At 42.4% G+C, this 22,701-nt stretch overlaps 2 protein-coding genes across 2 annotated transcripts; one reads left to right on the top strand and one right to left on the bottom strand.

The window, feature by feature from the left end:
* Window positions 1–921: 921 nt before the first annotated feature.
* On the bottom strand, window positions 922–14,134 carry ENTPD5 (ectonucleoside triphosphate diphosphohydrolase 5 (inactive)). Its single transcript, XM_078596174.1, has 14 exons — window positions 14,013–14,134; window positions 11,573–11,846; window positions 10,887–10,966; window positions 9,795–9,938; window positions 9,148–9,223; window positions 9,006–9,041; window positions 8,548–8,636; window positions 7,785–7,852; window positions 7,616–7,680; window positions 6,084–6,179; window positions 4,486–4,620; window positions 4,210–4,263; window positions 3,545–3,660; window positions 922–2,693 (listed from the first exon to the last, which is right to left on the bottom strand). Exons 1-14 carry the CDS (start codon window positions 14,031–14,033, stop codon window positions 2,616–2,618), a joined length of 1,332 nt encoding a protein of 443 aa, XP_078452300.1. The 5' UTR covers window positions 14,034–14,134; the 3' UTR covers window positions 922–2,615.
* Window positions 14,135–14,752: 618 nt separating this feature from the next.
* BBOF1 (basal body orientation factor 1) lies at window positions 14,753–22,494 on the top strand. The gene is made up of 11 exons (XM_078596175.1): window positions 14,753–14,963; window positions 16,318–16,570; window positions 16,774–16,839; window positions 16,943–17,086; window positions 17,594–17,674; window positions 17,950–18,020; window positions 18,478–18,622; window positions 19,722–20,215; window positions 21,115–21,222; window positions 21,485–21,562; window positions 21,903–22,494. Exons 1-11 carry the CDS (start codon window positions 14,914–14,916, stop codon window positions 22,042–22,044), a joined length of 1,632 nt encoding a protein of 543 aa, XP_078452301.1. The 5' UTR covers window positions 14,753–14,913; the 3' UTR covers window positions 22,045–22,494.
* The last annotated feature ends 207 nt before the right edge of the window (window positions 22,495–22,701 follow it).

Consider the following 22,701-nt stretch of genomic DNA (forward strand, 5'->3'; position numbering starts at 1 on the left):
GAGACAAAGGCGGCCGGGCGTGGTGAATCCAAGTCCCGGGCGAAGCCGGGTATGAAAGCTAGTTATGCACAAAACGCACTTGGATGCACCGGCGTATACATCAGCCATATTCTGTTCACTGTTGGGCGAATGACTCCATCCCACGGCGTTGCCCACGATTCCGTGATGCCACGACAAATCTTACTCCTACACCCCCCATCGTTCCATCTCTTCGGGCGTATTTCCCAATTTCCTCCATCGGCGATGATCTCCTCTCACCGCGTCTTGTCCTAGCCTCCTCACTTAACCTAACTTGCGTACGTTGTCTTGATACACGAGTTACTTCCTACACCACGAAAGTTACTTGCGAGAATGAATACACCTCTCAATCAATCTCTGCATACATTTCAGGTGTTGTTCTGTTATACATATTGTATGTGTTCATGTTTCTGAGCCTCGTTATATAGCCGATATGCGCTGGCTGAAAACTTTCTTTCGAAACATTGATACTTATCTTGTCAATAAACCACTATCATCAAGCACACGAACTAATCGTAACCAGTTTCTGTTCGTAATACCAACTTGTATACAAATTATTGGTGACGCTGCATTGGCAGTGGGTTCAAAAGCATTCGTCAATAACGCTGCTTAAAAAGGGGAAACATTCAATAGGTGACAGTTCGGGAAATGGTTCTTCATAGCACAAAGCCCAGAAAGTGGAAACAAGTTTGAGACTGCCATGGGGTCGGGTAACATAAAAAACAACACTGTGCTGTACATACAAATCAGATGTAACTAAAAAACGAAAATAAAGCAAAATGTTTCGTAAATAAATATGATCAGACTTACAACCAGGATTTTTTTGTAATTTATTTTTCCCAAGTAAAAATATAAATGTATTAAACACCAAATGACATGTTAAAAATAACCTGCAATAACTGATAACAAAACAAATCTGCCATTTATTTGGAGATGCGGAACACCCAGAAAACATGCACACTTTAGATCAACTCATTAACCACAAATTAGCTATACCTCATGTTCAGAGTTTTCAACCTCATAGTTACTGGATTATTCTTGCATCTTTCTAACAAATGACACTTGCTCAAACAGCATGAAAAAGCATTGCACTTTCCACACATTTTAAGAACCTGCAAGTACTGGCATTGAATAATAAAAACAAATCATGATGACCAAATAATGACCCTTTAAAATATGAATGCTGTACATCGACTGCAAAATGCAAGCCGCTTGGAAGTGTAGCAAAACAATGGAAAGTGCAGGACAAATCAAGATCATTTGTCTGACAAGATCCACATGGGCGTTTGTCTTTGATTCAATAACACATGTTATTTACAACTGCTAAAATATATAGTGATGCCATCATTAGTATCGCAAGTGAATAGATTTTCATAATCTAAGCCAGGCCTAAGATTGTAGACATATGCATGAGCAATTATCATTTGGATTAAGAAAAAAATACTGTCGAGTAATTAAACGTGACATTCAACATGATTCCTTGACATATGTGCAACTACATGATTAAGCGTGCCAGATGAATACTGGCAATGTGCAATCAGTGACATAACCATTCCACAAGTGTTTGTGATTTGAAGCAATGTATCGTTTCGACAAACCAAATATAATAAAAAAAAGTTCTGCGTGGCTTGGAGTGCTTATCACCGCTGCTGAAACAAATTACGGCAATTATTTAGTATTATTATTGGTGGTACCGTCATGGAAACAGGATAGAAAGCTGCCTTGCAGCCAAATATTTGTCCATTCTGCTTCACTTTTTCCATGTGCATCGTATTGGAAGTTCAAAAAGCGGTGTTATTTATAGTGAATTGCAAATCTTACTGCAATGTGAAAAGATAAAATATGTAGATATTTTGTATAGAAATGGGTTTCAGTGTATTGACATTAGTATGGCAGTGTAAAGTTATTTGCTGTTAATTCTACACCTTACTGCATACCACAATGAGATTATAGTAATTCACATGATTGTAGAACTTTCATACAATAACAGTGAACAGTACATTTTAATTCACATTTTTGAGGCCATAAAGAAACCGAAGAAATGTACAATTTGTTTTTGTGCTTTGTACAATGAACATTGCATTAACCCTCTGACTGTGGCTTACAACATGCATGTACTTTATATTTTACAGCAGCTGTTTTGCCAAGTGTCAATTTACAAATTTACACAAATAAGAAATTAAACATGAGCAAAACAACCGTTTCACATTTCCCCCCCCCAAAAGTGCACCCAGCGCTATATTTCTTAAAGGTATACACTGAAGTTGAAACTGTTCGATCTTTTATATGGAATCTTGGAAATATCTGTTCTCTTAAAGTTCAGATTATGAAGAAATATTATAGTAATTTTGATTGATTTAACCATTTACCACAATGGGCAAATTGCACTTTGAAACATTTACAAGCTTGATAATTGTAGGTTGGTCTGAGATCTTGTGTGGTTTTCTTAAAAAAAAAAGAAACTGTGTAAATGGAGTTTTCTTAGACTTAGATGCACAAATATACAACAACACGTGATGGTGTTCGGAATTTTTACATTACATGTAGTTTAACAAAACGCCACATTGGCTTAGCAGAATTGATTGCATCATGAGTCTTTAGCGCATAAAATCGATGAAATGAAACGTCTCTCCCAGAGCCCAGGCAGTCTCAACATTGTTTATCTTTTTGGCCAACTGTGAAACCACAAAATGAAATTCAAGGTTAATAATACACACATTTAATATATGGACAAATACAGCATGCACGTTAATATAATGCAAGACAAATAGGCCATTAAATGTATCGTGAACCTCTTTATAAAAGTTGATTTATGAAATCGAAGTATTTTATTTTTATTATTATACTGTTAGTTTAGCTGTATTGGTCAAATACAGGAAAGCAACATTGACATGTATTCATGTTGCAGTGTCAATTAGAGGCCGGCCAAAACTGAATTTCTGGTTTTGGCAGAAAACGGCCGAAAACGAAACTAGACCGAAAGTTAAAGATTTACTTTCGGCCGAAACCGAAAGTAAACCGAAAATGAACTTTTTGACTTCGGCCGAAACAGAAACTATGCTGAAAGAGGCCATTTGCCAACTTTCGGCGCCGAAACCGAAACCAAATTTCAGTCGGCCTCTTATTAGCAGACCATGGTTGCGGCTGTAACCTCGCTCCCAAGCTGCTGCTGATGATGTGTTTGTGTTTGCAGCCTATCGCATAGGATTGCCTAGCGCCGACTAACCGGCCCGATAGGCAGAGTGATAGACGTAGCACTAGCGTTATATTCAAAAAATAGATCTTCGGTTGACGAATGACGACCGAAAGTCAATATCAGTTTCGGCCAAAACCGAAAGAAAGTAAACCGAAAGTCAACTTTATGGCTTCGACCGAAACAGAAACTATGCCGAAAGAGTTTGCCAACTTTCGGTGCCGAAACCGAATTTCTAGTGTCAATGATTATTAATATAATGTAAACGAGTCTAAATTATTACTCCTTCAGCACATATTACCAATTGACAATATCAACACATTGTAAACTCACCTGCAGAGGAGTGTCTCTGCTGAAGCCCAGGCCCTTCTGCAAGAAACCTGCGATATATGCTAGGTCCATGCAGAGAAAGGGGTCGGCACCCTTGATGGCCTGCTTGCCATCACAAACTGCACAAGATCAGCACAGCCACGAGGGCCAATTATTAAACAGTCCCCATATACCAGTTCAGTCAAGTTTGTTTAACCAGGTGAGAACCCAAGAAGCCAGGATAATCTAATATTCATGAGAGACTTGGGCCTTAAACTATACCAGTTTGGTGCAATGTTTGCTGTGAAATCCCAATTGGGTAATTTTCGATTTTGGCAAATTTGGTTCCCGATGCTAGCGCACAATGGTCTACTCTTGCGAATTATATCAGGGGATCTTCTATTTCCACCGTGAAACAGACAGTGCATAGTAATATTATGGTTATGACACCCACTTCAATAATCAATGCGGCCGCTGGATTTGAACTGTGAACCTCTGCAGCAAGCAGCGGATGCACTAGCGTGCTACTGCGAGGCCATATACAACTATGATGAAACATATCCATGACCAAGCATCTACCTCCAGTGTACAATCCTTTTGTTTTATATCAAATCGCAATGAAAGTTGAGCTGCTATAAATTTGTTTAAATCGCGTGTAAAGTACATTATTGGGGTAAAAGGTTAGTTACCGCTTTTGGCTTTGTCTTCATAGTCACCAACTTTCAAAGTGCCGCCTTCCGGTGCTGTAAACAAAGAGGAGAACTTGCTGTTATTTCTTAGTGGGTTAGATTATCCACTGATTTAAATCGTATTTTAAGAGCACATTATACAGCACAAGAGCACAAGCTATAAACACACATTTGACCATATTGCAGTATTTTATTGAAAATCTATAAATAAAACAATTTTTTATATACTTCAGAATTCTAACACGTTTCGGTCAGTTACTATAGTTTAGGACGCACCAATGAGGCCAGACTCGACAGCTCTGTCAAAGTAGTAGGAGAAGGCGTAGAAGTGTTGCTGGTGAATGCCTCCAGGCTGCTCCACTTTCCCTGACAGCATCTTCTCAACTTTCATTGCACACAGGCTAAAGCTGGCTGCATGCCACAGAGTTCACACCGACACACATACCAAGGTGTAATTTTTCAATGTGTGCATGGTAACATTTATGCATTCAGTTTTATGTCACACAATTGTCTTCATTATTGAGCAATATGTGAAATATATACTTTATAATATTGTCCTTCTATAATATGGCAAGTATGTGTAAATTATAAGTCCAGATTTAAGTTTTTTAGCCACGTGATAACTTCGGGACCAAAGCGACTAACACTGTCCCAGTGCGCTGGAGAACGGGCATAGAATGCACTTGTTCATATGGTCCATTGTTTTGTTCGGGTGGCGGCAGTCGCACTAACGAAAGCAAACAGTTGTTGTTTTGAGACGTTTGATGAAGCACCACAGCTTTCAGATGAATGCCACGTGGAGCAGTGGTAGGGTCCTCGATGAGGTTTTTATTATTAACCTCCCTGGTGTTGGCTTCTGGGAAACAGTCCTACGATTTGCCTCATTGCGGAAAGCGGGACGCCGTGGTGATTTTTGGACACAAAGCAGAGGTCTGGTTTGTACTCCTGTTTCCATCGGAGTGGAAACTGCTTCTGCGATTAGGATTGAAAAGCAGATATAGATCGTTTATGGATAACCAGTCCGTTGTTTGTGGAGTGGCCCCATTATGTGCAGTGGCTGTTAAAGACGCCCACATACAGCAATATATAGGCTGCAATAGGGATCATTGGAGTTGGCCAAGGACTCTTCGGCGGTTTGTACACATTGATCACGGACACATGACCTATTCCGATGACCGATGTTTTTGTTGGCAATTATTTATTCTATCACCTCACAATCTTTAAGGCCTTGATGTAAGTGGCGAGGCCATATTTCAGATGATTGAAATTAAGTCGTATCTGTTGATTTTAGAGGTCGTGAGTCAGTTGTCTTTGGCAGGGGTTTCCCTTGAGCACAATGTCAATGTTTTCTTGATGTAAACATTTGGCGAGTACATCACACTTTGCCCGAGAGGTCTTCCAGGTATAGTTGATATACTCAATGCACGTCCCACTCTTCTTTGGCTGGTATTTTGGCCCCTAAAAAGACCGATATTGGACGGGATTTACATGTACTCGAAATCGAATATCTGAGATATATAAATAAAATATAACCAATTTACAAAAAGTTAAAAGTGATGGTAATAGTCATGCGATGAGACGCTTAACTGGTGGGCCGCGTGAAGGCTACCTTCTCCAACCCTTAATAATAAAGTAATACAAATTCTATATTTTATGGAGTCCTAATTAAGGTTCCACTTATTACAAAAGAAAAAAGAGAAATGGATACTGCACACCAAATAATTTATAGAAATAGTGCAGAACAGTTCTTGACATTTTATGTGCATGGCACACTTCCCTATTAAACCGTAGCACTCTTATGAGTTTTTATATGAGAGCAGCATTAAACGAGTCCTCATCAGTAGCACTTAATGACCCAACAGCCAGATACCCACCGCCTTTCTGTCCCCCGATCAAGTAGGTGACGCTTGACTGTTTCCACTCGCCCTTGTAGTCAGAGGGAAGGCAAGGACTCAGCAACCGCCTTCCGCCTACACAAGTAAAAATTGACATTTGTTTTCATATCGAAATATCTACTCTGAATATAAAGAAGGTATGAAGTCTAAAATATTTAAAATACTATTTGATAATCCTGTTTATGCCAGAACATCCTACTGAGTCAACACCCTTTCAGGAGGGTTCTGCATGTTTTACCACTTCAATTAAAGAGTATTGTGTATGTGGGAGGAAACCGGAATACCCGGTTAAACCACGCACATCAGAGAAATACACTAAAGGCTCTGCACAGATGGTTTAAAGAATCAATTTGCAGTATTATCTCTTGGCCAACCCGCAGTCCAGGAGATTTGGAAGGTTCATAAACCTGAATTATTGATCAACTCGTAACCCCAACATGCTGAATTACATACATGTGATACTGCATCAGACAACTTGTTAATTTAACAACATAAATAAGCAGGAAACATTGCCATGTGAATGCAAAACACATGTGGTTATTCATAATTTATAATCATTCCCACTCCACTCTTTAGGACTGCAAATAGCATTGTATGTATTCGTGAACTGTTATGTGAAGCTATAAACAAGTAAAAGTGGTTGCCCTCTAATGGCAAATATATATATTTGTTAAGTATTACAGCATTAAATTTCGATTTAAAGCTTTCGTGACTGCAGGGATTCATCTTCTTGGTTCTTTCGGTAAAGTCACGTAGAAGGGAAGTAATAAAATAATTAAAATAAAACATAATAAAATAATTCTCAAGACGCTGTCGCCTCGACAGACCTGGTCTTCACCTGAGGACGGCTGCTTGTGTTGTGGCCGAAACGTCGTGAGAATTATTTTATTATGTTTTATTTTTATTATTTTATTACTTCCTTTCTACGTGACTTTACCAAAAGAACCAAGAAGATATTACAGCATTGTTTTCTCCAAGACCAAGGGTGCTCTGCAAACCTTCTGGCTACTATCAAAGGTTTGTTCATGAAGCCATCCAGATATATAAACAGACATAACTTCAACCGAGAAGATAGATACAAATTGAGCAATCGTTGGAAGGATGTTATCAACCAGGTAAAATCTTAACTGCTTTACAGTTTGCTCTCGTATCCGCATCTCCAGTCTCTTACACCCAGCCCTGCTCAGTCCCATCATTTAGAAATTTGCCTTACGTGTCCAAGTACCGCCCCTGGCTCTTCAGGCTATTGACTCTCAATGTCTCATTTGCCTCCTTTTCCCTCCACCCTCTCTATCCTTGCCCCCCCCCCTCGCATATATAACCCCCTGGTAATCGCAGCTTTTTTGTCTATTTCAGCAACTGTTTTTTGCTGTGATTGTTCCCACCTGATGACAGACGTTTGTGTTGTGTTGTATCAGAAACGTAGTGATTTACTTAACTTTTTATACCTACGTGACTTTACCGAAAGAAGCAAAAAGTATTACAGTATTAAGGAAAAAAGTTTATCCCACCGGCTTCCCCTGGATCTCCTCCCAGAATGTCCAGTCTTGCCGACATTAAACCCAGACCCAGGTAACTGAAAATACAAATTAACAAAGCAACTCAGTTGAAATACCGTAATACGTTCAATACATTATAATCATATACCAATGTCATTATCATTTATTGTGTAGAACTCACCTGTGGGAATAAATCTTGAACGTTTTGTTAAACATTTTGAAGGATGTTACATCTGCATCCGAAGCCGACTGCAAAAGTTAAACATACTGTATTAAAGTAAACATGGACTGCATTATTAGAGTGAGCATAGGCTGCATACTGCATTGTTAAAATATTTAAAAAATAACTATTCAATTACAAATTATTTCCTTATAAATTAGCAGTTCAAATACAACTATTTATATGAAAATAATGAATGTGGAAATACCAAACTTAAAATTTGGATTCATACGACTACAACTCAATGCAGTCAGTCATAGGCAGAGGGGAAAAAAGGCCTTAAGCTTGGACTTGAACAGGGACAATTAATTGACAGCACTGGTTGCTGGGGAAAGGGAATTCCACACGATAAGTTCAGCAGAAGCGATTGAGTCACATGGCACTGAGTGAATGATGACTGGCAGCTTCGAGAGGAAGCCTTGTTTGCTGGAGCAGAGAGTGCATAGAGGACAGTAGTTAGATTAAGGGTGGAGAGGTTGATATGGGGCGAGTCCATGGAGGAACTTGACGATGGTGAGTGGAATCTTGAAATTGATCCAGGATTGGACTTAGGAGACAGTGGAATGATTTAGTATTGGGTTGATGTATTCTTATTTAGTATTGGGTTGATGTATTCTTATTAACTATGACAGCAGCAATTTGGATTACTGCCATTTCCAGATGTAACTATACATACTGCACGTTGTGAGCTTAGTGTATACTGTGATACATACATGCTTCTTACCTGCTTCTGGGGCAAAAATGTAACCTGCGTGGAGCCGCCTCCGAGGTCAAGTATTCCAAACAACTTGTCTTCTGGCCCTCGTAGAATTCCTGTAAAATAGTACAGGAGTGGATACATCTCTCGAGACCAAGGAGACCACGTACCACACCTCACAACAGAATATAAGATGTTCAAGTTAAGAACATGGAGAGACTACTGCTAACTATAATGGTTCCCATGGGAAAAAGAGGCACTGTGCTCTCCCCACCTGTGCCATCCTTCAAGTGGGACACTATTTTTATAACGTATTATATTTTAGACACATTTCAGAGACTGCCTTAAGTTGTTTATAAATATATTCTATTTTAAAAGGCAGTCAATATATTGACTGCAACTGATGTAAGATGTGTGTACCAGGGGCAGTCTAAGCAATAGCGCATGTTAAGACTAGACTGTATTTAATGTAAAAAAACACTTACCGAGAAGAAAGTTAATTGTGATCCATGAAGAAATACCTTGAAATAAAAACCAAACAGAGCCGTGTCAAGAAAACAATGTCCTCTCAGTTTTATGCACTAGATGAATTTTGCAAAGGACAATGAAATTAGTTCAAACTCACACCTTCATTTGCACCATCCATGATCTCCACACTGTTCTTTGGCACTTTGAATGGGGACCTGTCAAACACATTTCGCACCTGTGAAAAGATGCGAGCAATATTTAAAATGTGTAATACATTATTAGATATATTTGAAACCCTAATAATTTTAAATAAACACCTTATAAATTAAGAGTGAAAAACGTATGAGAACGGGATTTGAAAAGTTTACATTTATTAATATAGTATCAATTCCGTAATCACAAATTATATTTAATTGGTGAAAAAACATCAAATTAAAAAAATTGATTATTCTTAAAACTGTTTGTGGTCCATTTATAATTACATACTTGCACAAAGACAAAAACAATAAATATACCCTATATAGACTATTGGGCAAGTGCTGTTATTTTTTGGGCACCTATCAAGGCCCGCACGGAACATTACAGAGTGCTGCGACACAGCCTTTGGCTCCCCCGTGTAAATGTTTACACATTGCACCAGGAACTAAGTTAAGGCTGGATCGACCTCGGTGAGGCCTATTACCAGTTCAAATTTTCACAACTGATGATGACCATGGCCATTTCCACAGGCACATTCACACAAACGATGAGGTCTTCTGTCTTAATGTTTAAAAATGAACAAGGCCCTGCACATAGCACATGCTCACCTGCTCTAGCAAAACATCGGCTTTCCGGCCAGGTAGAAGGCGCAGGCCTGCCGTGGCCCTCAGCACCACAGGGGTTTCTTGCCACTGTGTCTCAGGGATGGCCTTCTTTGCTTTGGCCAGCAGCTCCTCTATGGACTGCACACTCTGGATCACATTGAGGGGTGGGAGGTGGAGGGAGCAGTTACTTTTCACATATTACTCTGTAGTTTTCCAGATGTACTGTACGAAAGTGTTTTCACAAAAACAACACATGGTACAACCAGAAAATACATCGGAAAAACATCATATATTGTTAAGTGAGGCTAAAGTGACATGAATGGGGCGGCTGAAAACTAAAACACAATGACGTACACTCCCTTGTAAACAGTTAAAATATGTTTACTTACTTGCCTTAAAGGCAGACTCAACAGTAAATGTTAAGCATGAGTTTTTCATGTAAATAATGTTCTATAACGTACAAAAACGCCAGCCAGTCTGTAAGAAACAGTTTTAAGCTATATTAAATCTTACAAATATTAGTAAATATCAAGATTCTTTTTCAACCCCTGTATCTGAAATATGAAGGAATACACGGTGTCCTTCGGAGGGCAAAAGCACATAAAGTTTAGTTTTAAAATTTATGTAGTTTGTTCAAATTAAGTATTTGTATTCAAGGCAAACATCCTGGTGATCCCATCTCTGAAAAGCTGAAACTACAGAACTGTTTACACACCAGTCCACCTTTCTCTTCAGGCTCTTTAAGCATCAGCTACAAGTGCCTGAAGCATGCCAGTCACATCACTTGCTGACATTCCTGGTGGGTGGTACAGATGTTTTGTAGAGTTTGCTTTGATCTAAAACAATTGCTATGTGTATAATTATCTTGGATATTGTTTTCCTTGGTAAGCCATCATGTATCTGCAATATTTGGTAACTGCACCGGGGCTGACGGGCTGGATGGGCCCAGGCGCCGTGCCTCAAAGAGGGGGGAACTTTTATAAGGGACCACATTTGATTCTTTGCAACAGGGCCCATGCTACCTGTGCTATGCCACATTAGTTGTTCTTTTATGCATAATTGAATGTTTTGTGTGGAGTTTGTGCATCGCATCACCTGTTCTGGGTGGTCAGCGTATGCCGAGAGGCCAGGTTTCATGGAAAGGAACACTTCACTTGTCAGCTCCGGCAGGTTGGCTACATGAATGAACACCATACAATAAAATAAATATATAACCTCATTAAAATTACTATTAAGGCAGAAAAGCTAAATATATATATTTTTATCACAAAGCGACATTTTTATTTCTCCAATAGTTATTTTTTTTATATTTGAGAAATTGCTGAAGAGTTTTCTTTAAAAATAAAGTAAAGTTTAGTCAAACTAATTGGATGTAACATTCCAAAATTATACAATTGATTAAATAATTTTTTATATTATCTGCATACGGTTAGTATCATGGCATCCATACTGTGTTCAACCACCACATTGCAGGACACAACACGACTGTGTTCAACCACCACATTGCAGGACACAACACACGACTTGACTTTGGAAAATCCTCTCCCATTCGTCTCTTTTCACAAGCTGTTATAAGGCTGCCCATTCCAAGCCGCAATGTTACCCCTTATCACAATTTTTACGTTTATTGCTGGATACTTGACATTTTGCACCTTTGCTCGGAAAGGTTTAAATAGAAAATACACAAGCTGCACCTTCGTTCATAATGATAACGGACTGAAACATAAATTCTACTGATCAATCAACACCAACGAAATTCAATATTTTATGATTCCTTCCACCTTTGTTGAGCTGCTTGAAAATGAACACGTGGATCCTGGTGCCTGTGCTTCCGGCGTCAAACATGATGCCGTAGAACATCCTCCCCTGGGCTGCCGCGGCACCGTCTTCGCTGGGGTCGAGACGCAGCTCGGCATCGGGGAGGCCCATGCTGGCGCTGCACCACAGCCCCACGTAGAAGAGCAGCACGAGCAGCGCTGAGCCGAGCAACAGCGCGCAGGCGCTCGGGCGAAGCCGCCACCGCTTCATCTCCATCTGCAACGTCCGCACCACCTGCTAAGCGAACACCCGTGTGCAGCACTGCTCTAAGGCTACGTACGGCCAGCCCCTGATATTGCAGTGCATGTAAGGATATCGGCCAAGCAGTCACGGTTAAGGCCAACACCTCACTGCCCACTTGCCGCTACTGTTTAAGATGCCAGGGGGAGTGCCCACCCCACGTGGCATCAGTAGCACAACCTCAAACAGCCCATGCCTCCACACTGGTTTATTCTGGGCATCACCACCATTTCACAAGTGTGGTATGTTGCCTGCCAACTTACTGGCGTGACATAGCTAGAAGAAATTAACGTTGCCGATTTATCAGACTCAATGTTATAAATTCCCCCACCATATCTCGGTAAGGTGTGATGCTGTAGCCGAGGGAAGAGAATGCCAGCGACCTTGACACGCTGCCCAGGTCTAATTCCCTGGCTCAGGTGACAATTCTACTTTGTTTTTAATTCGTTAAAACCATTAACTACGTCTTCTCTTTAACTTATAGTTATAGCAAGAAACCCATGTCTTTACTTTAGACCCCCACCTTGAATTGATATGCTAACCAGTGCCCCCTCGATTTACGATGCCATGATGAACGATATATTGATTAACGATCCGCCTGGATCCCATTGTTTCTTTTAACGAGACATTTTCGATTAACGACATGTTTACAATACCACGCGGCCGCCAATTTCGGCCAATCGGACCGCTCCGAAGTGAACGCTGCAGACCTCAGCCAACCAGCGACGCCCTTTTATCACCGTTTTGAGAGCAACTGGCGGCCAGAATTTCAATGTTTGACGGTGCGTTGCTTATGGAAACAGTTCCCTTGAATACTTAGTGGGTTTTTTTTACTTCAAAGTTAAATGAAAGAAATAACATTGACCCCTAAAATGAATGTGAAGACGAGAGTGAGGAAAACATCTTATTAGCCTAAGATACGTTTTTTTATTTGATCTTCTATTTATGCACCTATATATGCTCTATTTATTCATTGATGTTTTAATATGTTCTATCACGTTTATTTATTAAAACTGCGTGTTTAAATGACAAACTATGTTTTTAGGGTGAAAGAGGTCAAGTTCCGATCGTCTTGGAACCAAATGAGGCCTTTAACGTGTATTTCCTATATTCGATTAACGATTCATTAATATCGTTCACCAGTATTTGATCAATCTGCTGCCGCAAGAAGGACGCCCCCACACCGTGTAGGGCATGGAGGTTGCTTAGTCGCCACACTTTTATCAATGCTGATCCTGATCAGTGCGGGTTGGCGAAGGGTGTGTGGTGGGGCGAGTTCAGGAATGACCTGCCACTGACGATAGCCGTGGCCGCTAATCAACCTCTGATCGAACCGTATCCTTCCATGCACGTATCTCAGCCGCATTCGTGTCCCACCTACTTTGACGATTACTATCCCTTCATCACAAACAGCGATTCTGTTTGAGAGGGGGGGGGGCATAGACTACAGCACAGTCTCACCCCCACATCTCAAACCTATAACTAAACTGCGAGAATTTGTCAAGCACGAGTACGGTACTTATAAAGGACGGCAAGGCACACGAGGGTGGCCAACACCACGCCCGGCCGCCTTTGTCTCCCCAGTGGCGATGTTTTCACATCGCACCGAGTACTCAATTGATGCCGAGTCGACCTAGGGGAGGCCTAGAACCGGTTCAGATAATCATCACTGGTGGTGTTGGCTGCGAGCGGGAATCGAACCGGGGTTGCCGGGTTCATAGCGCAGCGCGCTAATCGCTACACCACCGCTCCCCACACACACAGGGAGACACACACAGGGAGAGACACACGGAGACACACAGAGAGAGACACACACAGAGACACACACAGAGAGACACACACACAGAGACACACACACAGGGAGACACACACAGGGAGACACACACACAGGGAGACACACACACAGGGTGACACACAGAGACGCGCTGCGTAAAAGCTCTCTCGGCTCAACCCCCACAGCGCCCAAAGTCCAACGCCGCCACACGAAAGACCGGGGCCACACGCAGGACCCGGGGCCACACGCAGTGAGCCCGAGCCTCGTCTCCCCCCTCCACCCCCCCAACCTCATGGACGCCGCGGGGAACCCTCGAAACCATCACCCAATGTCGCCCCCCCCACCACCACCACCCTCACGGTTCCCGTGGCGAGAGAGCTCGGACGGACCTTGACGTAGGGCGGGAACATGAGCGGGGCCTCCCCGGCGAGCTCCGCGGGTCGCGGGGTCCGCGGCTTCAGCTCCAGCGGACGACGACGACGCCGCACGGCGGGGGGGGAGGTCCTTGGTCGGTGTCTCGGTGTGTGCGTGATGACGTCACGTTTGCCACGGCGTGACGTCACGTTTACCACGGCGTGACGTCGTTGTTAGGACGTGGAGACATTGCAATGAGGGAGCCACGCCCTTGTGGGGGTGGGGTGGGGATTGACGTTCCTTGCTTCACCGCCGTTCGTGCGTCGTGACGTGCGACTTAACGCTCGTGACATTCGAGTTTGACCGACATGACGTCATTCTGTATCCCCGTGACATCCGCATATTATGAACTGCATACAAATGCCGTAGTGTATATATGCAATGTACGTGGTGGTCAAAGTGTCTTGTAACCCCCATTTAATTATCAGAAACGTAATATTGCTTTGTTTAAAAGTAAGGTTTATTTAACGCAAACATACATATGCAACGGAAGACAATGTTAAGGGTCAATTAATTGGGGGTCACAAGACATCTGTAACCAGCCCGTAACTCGATATAAATTGCGCAATCACGTCATTACGTGACGTTGCGGTGCACGTGTAGCGTCTTCCTTTTACGTCGTGACGTCGACGTCGCGGCTTCGGGCGTCGTGACGTCTTAGGGCGACACGACGCGTGCGTGACGACGTACGGGGGGTGGGGAGGGAATGTGCTTTGTGACGTCACTACGCACGTTATTGATCCGGCGTTGCTCGTGGAAACGCTCGGCGTGGCAACAGAAACAACAAGACAGGAGGAGGCGGTAAAGGTTTCTTTTACGAGTAAAAGTCTCGGTGGTAAAACTACTTAAAGTTAAAGCAAGGGACACTCCGCAACGATGCCTAAGAAGAAGAAGGGCAAGGCCAAGGGAGCGAAGAAGGGGAAGAAGTAAGAGTTATGGGCTGCGTTGGAGTAACGACAGCGAGACAAAGCACAGCACGCGTACACCGCAACACTCACCGCATGGCATACAGCGCAGTGCCGCAAATCACGAATTTAACGCGCATATCACTGACATGCATTACTGGAAGACTTTGCAGTTTTTTCCTGGATTTTTCTGTTTGCGCATAGTCATTTTAATATGTTTTCTTGTTCATGTTTTTTTGTTTGTTGCGGTTGCAACCGATTCAAGAGCCGAATGGCTCACAGGGCTTTTCCAAATAAATGAAACTGAAAAAACTGAAACAGATATATCAGTGGTTTATGTTAAAATGTCACTCGTTTATGTTAAAATATCACACGTATATGTTAAAATGTGACTCGTTCAAGACGTATTAATATATAACAACATATCTCTCTGATATGAATAAAGGTCATTGTCCGAAACGTCGCCAATTATATATATATATTTTATTATCAGGCCAGTGTTCTTCACCAATGTGTTGAGCTTTAGTATATACTGTATGTCGGAACTTTTTTTATATTTCACACCCAGCTGCCAAATATCTGTGACATCACAATGGGACCGGAAATTATTTGGTGATGTCTAAGTGTTTATGGGGCAATGGACCCCGAGCCTTAAAACTAATATTTTCCATTTAAGGCAATGTTATCGCGACAATTTTAAACGATATTTACGCTGTTCTCTGTCATAAATACTCTACCACTATGATACACATCTCGAAATGACCGTACATGTGACTAAGATAGGGAATTGGACTGCTAACATTGTGCAAAGTGGCTCAGTATTGATGAGTATTGATGAGTCCTGACCACTGCCACCTCGGTGCCTGCTGGCCACTGTGCCACTTCGCTCTATGTGTGTTTCAAATGGCGGTTGTTTGCTACAGGTCCAGAACCCCCAAAACGCCGAGCAGCTAGTAACACACACCACGATTGAAGGTGTGCTTTGCATTACAAACGTTAATACGGTTTCTTGAGTTGAGCAAGGTTTTCTGAACTTGAGGAAAAAAGACATGGGAGGGAATTACAAAAGTCCAGCAGTGTGAGGGAAACAGCAGAAAACTCAGTGTTGTGATCTGTGTGGTGGTTGAACACAGTATGGATGAGATGAAACAGTCAGTTTGATAGACTGAGTCATCAACAAGGGTGGGTGGAGGAATCGATGAGTGAAGTTTATTGAGACAGCAACTGAGGTATCAGCGACAGAAGACAAGTAGGCGACCGACCATCGATGAACGAGTGACTACGTGTCACAGTTGTACTGTGGTCAGCACTCAAACTCCATACTTCCGCCACACGCACACCTTGTACTCGTTGTGTGCTGCGCTCCCTCCGCAAGGAAGAACAAAACCGGGGAGCACAAGGAGAGGCAGACGGATCGCGAGATGGAGCTGGAGCGAGCGTGTGCCAACGCCACGCTTTGGGAGTCCCGGCTGGAGGCCACGGAACGTTCCCGTGGCGAGTACCGGGAGGCTGCGCGCCGCATGGCTCAGTCCAACAACGAGTTGTTCCAACAGCTGGGGTCCGTGGAACGCGACTCCATAGACGTCATCAGCTACATGAAGTCGCAAGACCTGGAGAAGGACAGGATGGTGGGCGAGACATGAACAATTCAGTGACATTCATTGTTGTATTGAGGGGATATGTTTTGTTTATTTCTGGTTATTATTTGCCAATATGTCCAACCAAATATAGTCTGAAAAGCGTCTTGGTTCTTTGTACACAAACAAACCCAATTGCGGAAGGTTGTTTTTGTTATCGGTTTATTTTAAATGTGAATGTTATGACACCACAGATCAAGAAGCTGCAAAAGCAGATTGAAGACAATCGACAAGAAATAAGGGACGAAATGAAAAAACTGGTGAGTTATTCTGACCCTACATAAAGAGAATGTTGACTTAGTTGTTTGTGCTTCGCATCGTTGAATAAGTTAAATGTAAAATGGTAACGTTATTTGAGATCAGATAGACGAGGCAAAGGAGCAGAAGGCGGAGATGGAGTTGCGGCTGGAGCAGAAGAGCAGTGAGGTCAATCAACTCCAGAGCGAGCTGAGAGACATGCACGAGTTTCGCCTGAAGCGGGACCAGATGCAGCAAGAGCTGGATGAGGTGACAACACTCCTGCACTTGCAAAAACAAAGATCCCCAGTATAGTCTTAGCAGACTGTTGGAGCAAGTGTTGTTAGCGAGCACCTATGAAGGCCGGCATGGCACACGAAGGGGTCGGTGGCCAGGACCATGCATGTCTTCCTTGTGGCGACTTTTACACAATCGAACCAGGTACTCATTTGAGGCTGAGTCGACCTAAGGGAGGCCCAGAACCGGTTCCAATTATCGTCACTGGGATTGGCTGTGAGCAGGAATCGAGCTCGGGTCACCGGGTTCGTAGCACAACGTGATAACCGTGATGGTACCGAACCTGCACCTCCGTTGTCACATGCACTCAGAATGTTGAAAAGTTGAGAAAATATATATACTGGCATGTAGTTATACACATGGGTTACAATTTCCATGAAAAATTATTCATGTAAAAGCTCCAATTATATGTGTGTTTTTATCACTAAAGTTTAGTTTGTTTGAGCAAACTTTAATAATTATGTATGCTTCATGATGTAGATTACAGAGAGTATGAATGCAGCCGGCAAGAATCACAAAGAAGCTCTGGCCAAAATGGAGAGAAAGTTTTTGGAAGATAAGGTATGACTGTACTCCAAACATTTCGAACAGATAATTTAAACAATCGGCCTATCAGTTTATTAACCACACGAAGCTTATTTGAAAAGAATATCACCAACTCAATGTAACATAACAATGAATATCCTCCCAATGAAAAAAACAAAGGCCTCTTTTTATACGTGTGCACTTTTCACATTTCACACATAGTGTGGGAATGTAATGTCGCAGTGTACAATGTTTCTGTTTTCTCAGTGTGATGTGAGCATTACTAAGTGTGGCAATGGTCTGTCCTGTAGGTTCGTCTAGAGGAGGAAGCAGGGCAGGTGGTCAACCAGCTGGCTGAGCAGGCTCATACAGAGGCCATCATGTGAGCTCCAGGGGCCAACACCTTACAGTCATCACACAGTCATCACACGTGCTATACATTTCCACGTGATAAGCCACTTTGTTGAGCTGTCATTTGTGGCCAGTTCGCTTCTGAAAAATGAGCTAATAGCTTGGTGGGCTTTACCTGGTAAGATAAAAAAAAAAATTTTAGTTTTATTTGTATATTTTTTAAAGTGATTTGCTAACGTTTCCAATACTTTTAACTTCTGTCGTGTTTTTGTATTGTTTGTTGTAACGTTCTGACCCCAGCCCAGGACCAGTTCGGATATCGCCTCTGCCATTAGTCATGAGCAAAAATCTAGCTGGGTTTATAGCACAGTAAACACTGTGCCACTACTTCATCCCCCTTCCTCTATAATGTACATGCATGGATGTATGAATATACAATACGGACTGACTTTCATATAGTGCTCATGTGTTATTCACGTGTGTAACAGGAAACTTGACGAGACGACTCAAGCGGTGTACAAAGAGAACGTGCGGCTCAGCGAGGCCTTGACCCTGCACAAGAATGACGCACAAACACTTCGCAAGAAGAACGAGATTCTCGTGGAACATAACAACCGGCTCTGCCAAGAGAAGGTGCCACGCTTACAAATTCCCCCATTTCTGTAGGTTCGCCACGAGCACCGTTTAGCCCAGGGGTCGGTAACCTTTAAAAGAAGAAGAGTCATTTTTTAGAATCCTTTATATTAAGTTCGCTTGCTTGCTTACGACCGTGCAAATCTTTCGGTCGTTATTTAACCCACTTTCCATGATTCAATCGAGCTGACATTTTCCACACAGACTCGATGTGCGTGACAATTAATGTTCGTGAAATTTTTTTCCAAAAATTTTACACTTATTAGGACAAAAATATTATATTTAATTACCAATTGCTTAATGGTGCAATGCAATAATCTGACCCATAGGTGGCAGCCATCTCAAGCCAGAGGACGAGAGGACTCTAGCCGCCACGCATATAAAGGATTTATAGTGAAAAACTTTGTTTTTACGGGTTATACTTGTTTGTCTTTAACCAAAATTGTCTGAGAGCCACATCACACGCAGAGCTACTTGTACACAAACATAGCAGGTATACGGCAGATGACAAACATATTCTGACTTAAATAAACAAAATAGGTGATGGAATAAACTGCTTCTATTTAGTTTCCCCCCTCCTTAGTTATTCATTAACATTACAGTTTGACTGTACATTTTGTCCGTCACCAAAACATTCCATAGTGACCCATCCCTGCTATATTTAATAAATTATCTTTACATTAAATTATGTTTAAGATTAAAAAAAATTAAAACGGCTGCCTGCAAGGGGGAGGCCAAAGGGCTGCACGTGGTTCTGGAGCCACAGGTTGCCAACTCCTGGTTTAGCCAGATGTGACATTAATAGTGAAACGTGCAAAAATTAAAAAAAATCTGCAACAATGCAAATGAAGAGTACGGTTAAATGTATACTTTAGTATTTAAAAAACTATATTGTTATATTTTAAAATAAGCCTCAAAGCTTAATATAGTTCTCAAAGCCACCATTTAAAACAAATATCTTTGGAATTCTTTGCTGTTAATTTATTCTTTTTCCACGGTAGCAGCAAAGGTCGGCAACTGCCAAATATAAAATATTTGTGTACTGCTGCCTTACATTCTGCAATCAATATTAAAACTCATCGACTGCCCCCTTCGCCAGGAGGAGAGGGCACAGCTGATTCGGGAGAAAGTGGAGGAGGCAGCTCAGCAGAAGGAGAAGCTGCGCAAGCTGCAAAGGAAGGTGGAGATGTTGGAGCAGAGCCTGAGGCTCATGGCACGCGAGTTTGAGGAGGAGCGAGCGGTCGCCCGTGCCCAGTGGCAGTCGGAGAGCCAGGCCGACCGAGCCGAGGTAATGCAGCTCCGGCACGCGACGGAGCTGCGCGCACGCGAGATGAACCGTGTCAAGAAACTCGCGCGCAACATCCTGGACCAGCGCAGCGACGTGGAAGCCTTCTTCCTGGAGGCGTTGGCGCAGGTGCAGGAGGAGGTGGCCACCAGCCGCGCTCACTACAAGCGCGCCGCGCAGCACGCCTACCAGCGCAAGCTGCAGGGTGCTCTCGCCGGCACGGAAGAGTACCCGCGAGTGCGCACCTTTGGCAAGCTGCAGCACAGTACCAACAGCGTCTACAGGGATGTAGAGGAAGCAGAGAAATGGTGAGTGGTCATCTAATTTTTTAAAATATATTTGTAATGTCCTACTTTCCCGAGGCTTGTGTGTGCGTGTGGCGTGTGATGCGTACACTCAGTCTGAGAGGTTGTTGGACTGAGCCATGCCTCTTCTCACAACCACGCTGCCGTACAGGCCGGCCTAGACACGACCTTGTCCACGTTACACCGACGGCGTCGACCGAGACAGCCAACCGCTGTCCGGCCACGCAATGTCCGGGTGAAGGCGGCAGCGACGACGAGACGAGTCCACTCCCAGAACCAGCAGCCCGGAGCTCTCGCTCTCCGCTGCTTTTATTCCCCTCGGAGCGGCTTGGCTCCATCCTAGCCGCGCCTCCCTTCTCGAACCCACCAGAGGGTTTCAGGGGCCACGAGGTCTACCGTGACCCTTGCTCCAGTTCCTCCGCCCTGCCGGCACACACACCGTGTGTATGCTCAGTGGCGTGTACACTAAGTGTCCACCTGCAGTTGCCGCTGCTGTACAGCAGTCAGTGCCGTGTCACTACAGATGCATGAACGTCTTTTCACATGCACGGAGCCAACCGTACAAACAAGGTGGCCAACTTGTTTATTTATATCTTTTATCTAACCAGGAGTTTAAATAAACCCATTGAAACAGGTGACACTTTTTTTTTTCCCAAGAGTGATCTAGGTTACAGTTAAAACGATTAAAGAACACAGTTGTTAAAAAAACAAATAACTTTAACATTGGTAGACTCATTTTGACAATACATTCATACAATACAACGTGAATAAGGCGAATTAAATGTGTATATGCGCGTGGTCAATTGTGTATAAATAAAAGTTATTTATGTAATAAACCATGTTTTAGATTGTTGATACAATGTACGTATTGGAAATGTGTGGCTTATACCCTTGAACATCAGGAACAACATCACAGCAGAAAAAGTGGACATCTGTGACCTGACTTGGGAGCAGAAGGAACGAGTGCTGAGGGTCCTCTTTGCTAAAATGAACGGGGAGATGAGCAGCAGGTAATGAACAGCTATGGCAAATCACATACCAGATTGTCATGATGATCATTATGCTTTCATGAAATCTGCAATTCAAAATAACTCTCATAGCAAATGCATTCATAGCAATATACGAATACTTTGATAGCAAACCATGACATGTACTCATGTAGCAGCAGTAAAGGTGTACATATTCATGAAGTGTGTTTTCCTTGGCTTAAGTATATAGCATCAACACATTTATCATTGTATGGTATTCTTAAACAAGTGTCTGATTATTCAGGAAAACTCTCAAGACGGAAATGATTTTGTCAGCACCAGCAGGGGGCATTCCAAGCGTGAAAAATGCACAGCAAGACAGGTACTAATGTCCACATGCATATTGTGGTCGTTTGAGCACAGCGAATAGGCTGCGTATTAAATTAAAATTATCATTGTGTTCAGATGTAATGGAGATTGGAGTTATCTTAGCTAGTGTCCGCAAAGAAAACGATGAACTCCTCTAAAGACTCCATTGAAAACACTGAGTGTGTATTTCTATCTCCGAATTGAGTGTTGAATTAAGTTAGATGCTATATTTAATTTAAAATATGTACAGTATTTCACCTTTCCTCCCAGTGCACCAACCCTACCCATTAATCGCGCAGTCCCCTCCCCCCTTGTTGTGGACTTTGCCCACCCCTGAACAAATCCCCTTTCAGCATTGCGGATGGGGAGGCTCCCAATCTCACATTCATCACCCAAGGTACTTCGGACTCCTCGCCAGCAGGAGGCCTCTCCCTACCGGCCATCCGAACTGGGCCAAGCCCAGGGCGAATGCAAGCACATCTCGCTGCACCATAGCGATATTCTCTGTAGCTTCGAGGCCAGCGATTTTGAGATGGTTAGTTTGCCCCATCTATATACCTGTGTGTGGACGTAACACGATAGATTTTGGACACAGTTATGAGTTTCTGTACTTCTGATGTAGGAATTTCATCTGCTAAAATACTTAATGACAGTTTGCTTTGACCATTAAAGTACTTAGATTCAAACATACTTTTAAAATCATACCTTTTAAAGTTGTGTACGTGAATAATTGCATTGTAAATTTCATGATGTGTCTTTTTTTGAAGTGTTTTCGTGTATTGGAAAATTACTTCGTGTTGCTTTTTTCACAATTTAAGTTGATATAATGTGTAGCTAAAGGACAACAGTAATAGAATTGGATTGAATATCGGTATACTTTTTTTGATGAAGTGATCATGTGTAGCAAAAATAAGTTTAAACATGAATAAAGTTGTTTCAACACCATTTTAGCAATGCAAATTTACTGCTAAAAGTTGCCTCAGTTAAACTGACAACTAATTTCATAGATCACGCATTTCAAGTGTTTTTTTTTATACATTAAGCACACACCATATCCATTTTCACAATACATTTTAGCCTTGCTACACTATCAAAAACTTGAAAATCAGAATCTTTATTGATACTGGAGGAATCCGATGAGCGATTAAACTC

Source organism: Lampetra planeri, chromosome 7 (genome assembly GCF_965212315.1).
Source record: "Lampetra planeri chromosome 7, kcLamPlan1.2.h2, whole genome shotgun sequence".
Lineage (NCBI taxonomy): Eukaryota > Metazoa > Chordata > Hyperoartia > Petromyzontiformes > Petromyzontidae > Lampetra > Lampetra planeri.